At 42.5% G+C, this 2,459-nt stretch overlaps 1 protein-coding gene across 1 annotated transcript; it reads right to left on the bottom strand.

Annotated features, from left to right (window-relative positions):
- Window positions 1-461: 461 nt before the first annotated feature.
- LOC133754505 (general transcription factor IIH subunit 1-like) lies at window positions 462-2,172 on the bottom strand. Its single transcript, XM_062184968.1, has one exon. It carries the CDS (start codon window positions 2,007-2,009, stop codon window positions 771-773), a length of 1,239 nt encoding a protein of 412 aa, XP_062040952.1. The 5' UTR covers window positions 2,010-2,172; the 3' UTR covers window positions 462-770.
- Between the last annotated feature and the right edge of the window lie 287 nt (window positions 2,173-2,459).

Here is a 2,459-nt window from a genome sequence, read left to right as displayed (position 1 = left end):
GAAACAGGCACTCAGATATGATATGCAGGCATTCCAAACAATAACTTAACCACTGAGCCACATGCCCACCTCAGGAATCCTTTTAAAGTCATTAATCACTATATCAATTTCCATCGTATAAGGGTGGGGGCCCAGCCTAGTAGGTAGGATACCAGAATCCCATACTGGAGTGCCTGGGTTCAAGTCCCAGCTCTGCTCCTGATTCCAGCTTCTTACAAATGTGCAATGGTTGATGGCTCAAATACCTGGGTCTCTGGCACTCATGTGTTAAGACTCAGCCTGAGTTCCCTGCTCCTGGCTTCAGGGTGGCCTAGCCCCAGCTATTGCAGGCATTGGAAGGAGTAAATCAGTGGGTGGGAGATCTCTGCTTCTGCCTTTCAAATAAAAATTTTAAGTGGGGGAAAAAAATTCCATCGCATGGATGTACCATAGATATCAAGATGTTTACTACTGTTTCTAGTTTGGCAAAGTTACAGAAAAGGAAGGAATAACAAGTAGCTAACTCTATCCATATTCCCACATCCCCAAATATTCCCCACAACCCCAAATGAGTTCTTCAATAATGAGAAGATACTTCCAGCTCTGAATGCTAGTTTAAAAATGACTTTCTTTTAAAATCATATACACGAAACTTTATAGTTTTTCTTTCTGTCATACTGCCTCCACAGAATATTCTTTCCTAGAAAACAAGTTCACTTACACACATAGGCACACAGAAACACATTTGTGGGTAAGTGTACATGTGACAGGGAAAAAGCCAATGAAGTTGGTTAATAGACTTGAGTCAAAGGCTTTGGCAAGCCAAAGCTGAGGAAGTATTCTTTAAAATGCTCTACACTTGCGGCAAAATGCTTAACATGTTGAGTTAGATGAAATAAGCAATATAAAGTTGTCAAAGGTGTCTGGAGAAACCTGAGCCCCAAATGGTCCAAATTTTCTGCCCATACCCTCTTGACTGCTGGCTGAAAGCAGTCGGCATCTCCGGAATTTCCATCAATGCTGCTGGGCTCACCATTTTGTGCTTCTTGTTTCCTGAGACCTGCTGCCAGAACCATGGCACTGTGATGGTTGAATCTCTTGATGATGGCAGCATTACTATTCTCCTTTATGGACTTAGAATTGGAAGTAGATGGCACGGAGGAAATGCCATAGCCCTCATCTAATGGTTTATCCTCTAAAGCTGTCAAATCCAGTAGTGGGTTCTTCACTCCTAATGAAACCATTGTTTTTAATCCTTTTTCATCTATTTTGGCACATTCTTCAAAGAGATCCTTTGACCCCGTATTCAGCCTGTCCCTATGAAAATAATGGGACTGGAAAAACCGCATCCAGAATTCCTTTTCTGTCATGTTGTGAGGAACATTTTCTGCATATTTCATTTTTACTGCTGGGTAAGTCCTAAAAATGGACTCAATGATATCAGAAGTTAAATTGTATCTCAAACCATTACAGCCATCTGTTTGGGGCCAGACATCAGCCAGAAATGCTGCAGAAATGCCAACGTCCTGCTTATGGTTGGATGTGGAAGAACTATCTGTTGTGTTCACATTTAAGCGATTGGCCCAGAATTCCTCAGCACTGATCACTTGACTCACAACCAGGTCTTTATAGAGCTGAAACAAAACAGGATCTTCTTGCAGCATTCTGTTTTTCTCTTCCAGTTCTTTATTTGCTTTCCTCTTAAATTTGGGCAGCAGCTGCTGAAGAAGGTCCTTTACTGCATCACGCTCTTTCACTGCTGTGCTTTCATTGGAAAAATGGAAGTTTGTTGTGTCCCCTGCATGCAGGACCAGCTGAAGCTGAATTTTAGCTTTTCCTTCTGGACTGATTTTCTGGCATTTAATGTCCGCATACATATGGCTGATTGTAAACCTATCTTTGCCTTCAGGTGCCCAAGCAATTCTTTCTGCCATGAGGTACAGAGCTCCATCCTGCTTCTTCTGATGCACCTTCTTTACAATCAGCAATACTTCTTCAGAGGAAGTTGCCATGATGGTTAGACAGTGCATGTGGAAGCCACAACCCTGAGCAGAGAGTAAGTAGCTGTGTTGGGTCAGGTCGAGTTCCGCTGTGATTCTTAGAGCTGCTGCTGGGAAGAGGCAGAAACCCAGTGGCCGCAGCCGTCGCCACCGCCTCTGTTACTGGGGGGTCTCGCCTCCATCGCTGGCTGCGAGGGTTCTGAGGGCATGTGACCGGCCAAATCAATAAATAAATCTTAAAAAAAGAAAGTGATGTTTATTCCACTAAATTTCAATGTACAGGTTTCGAACACAGAGTTACTCTCAACTACATGGTTGGTCAAAGATTAAAATCTGTTTTGGTGTTTAGTCACCATAAATAAAGTAGCAATAATCACTGCTCTGCTTTGACTTGATCAATTCTGATATAGTAGAAACAGCATTATCCTTGAAACAAAAGAAAAATCCAATTTCTCCCTGGAACAAGTGCTAGTGTGGGAC

The sequence above is a fragment of the Lepus europaeus genome, unplaced genomic scaffold (genome assembly GCF_033115175.1).
Source record: "Lepus europaeus isolate LE1 unplaced genomic scaffold, mLepTim1.pri SCAFFOLD_119, whole genome shotgun sequence".
Lineage (NCBI taxonomy): Eukaryota > Metazoa > Chordata > Mammalia > Lagomorpha > Leporidae > Lepus > Lepus europaeus.
Note: the sequence above shows the minus strand (reverse complement) of the source record. Positions and strands in the feature narration are given on the sequence as shown.

Excerpts from the sequence above, each read along its gene's own strand:
- LOC133754505 (XM_062184968.1), bottom strand. The coding sequence starts at position 2,009 with ATGCACTGTCTAACCATCATGGCAACTTCCTCTGAAGAAGTATTGCTG.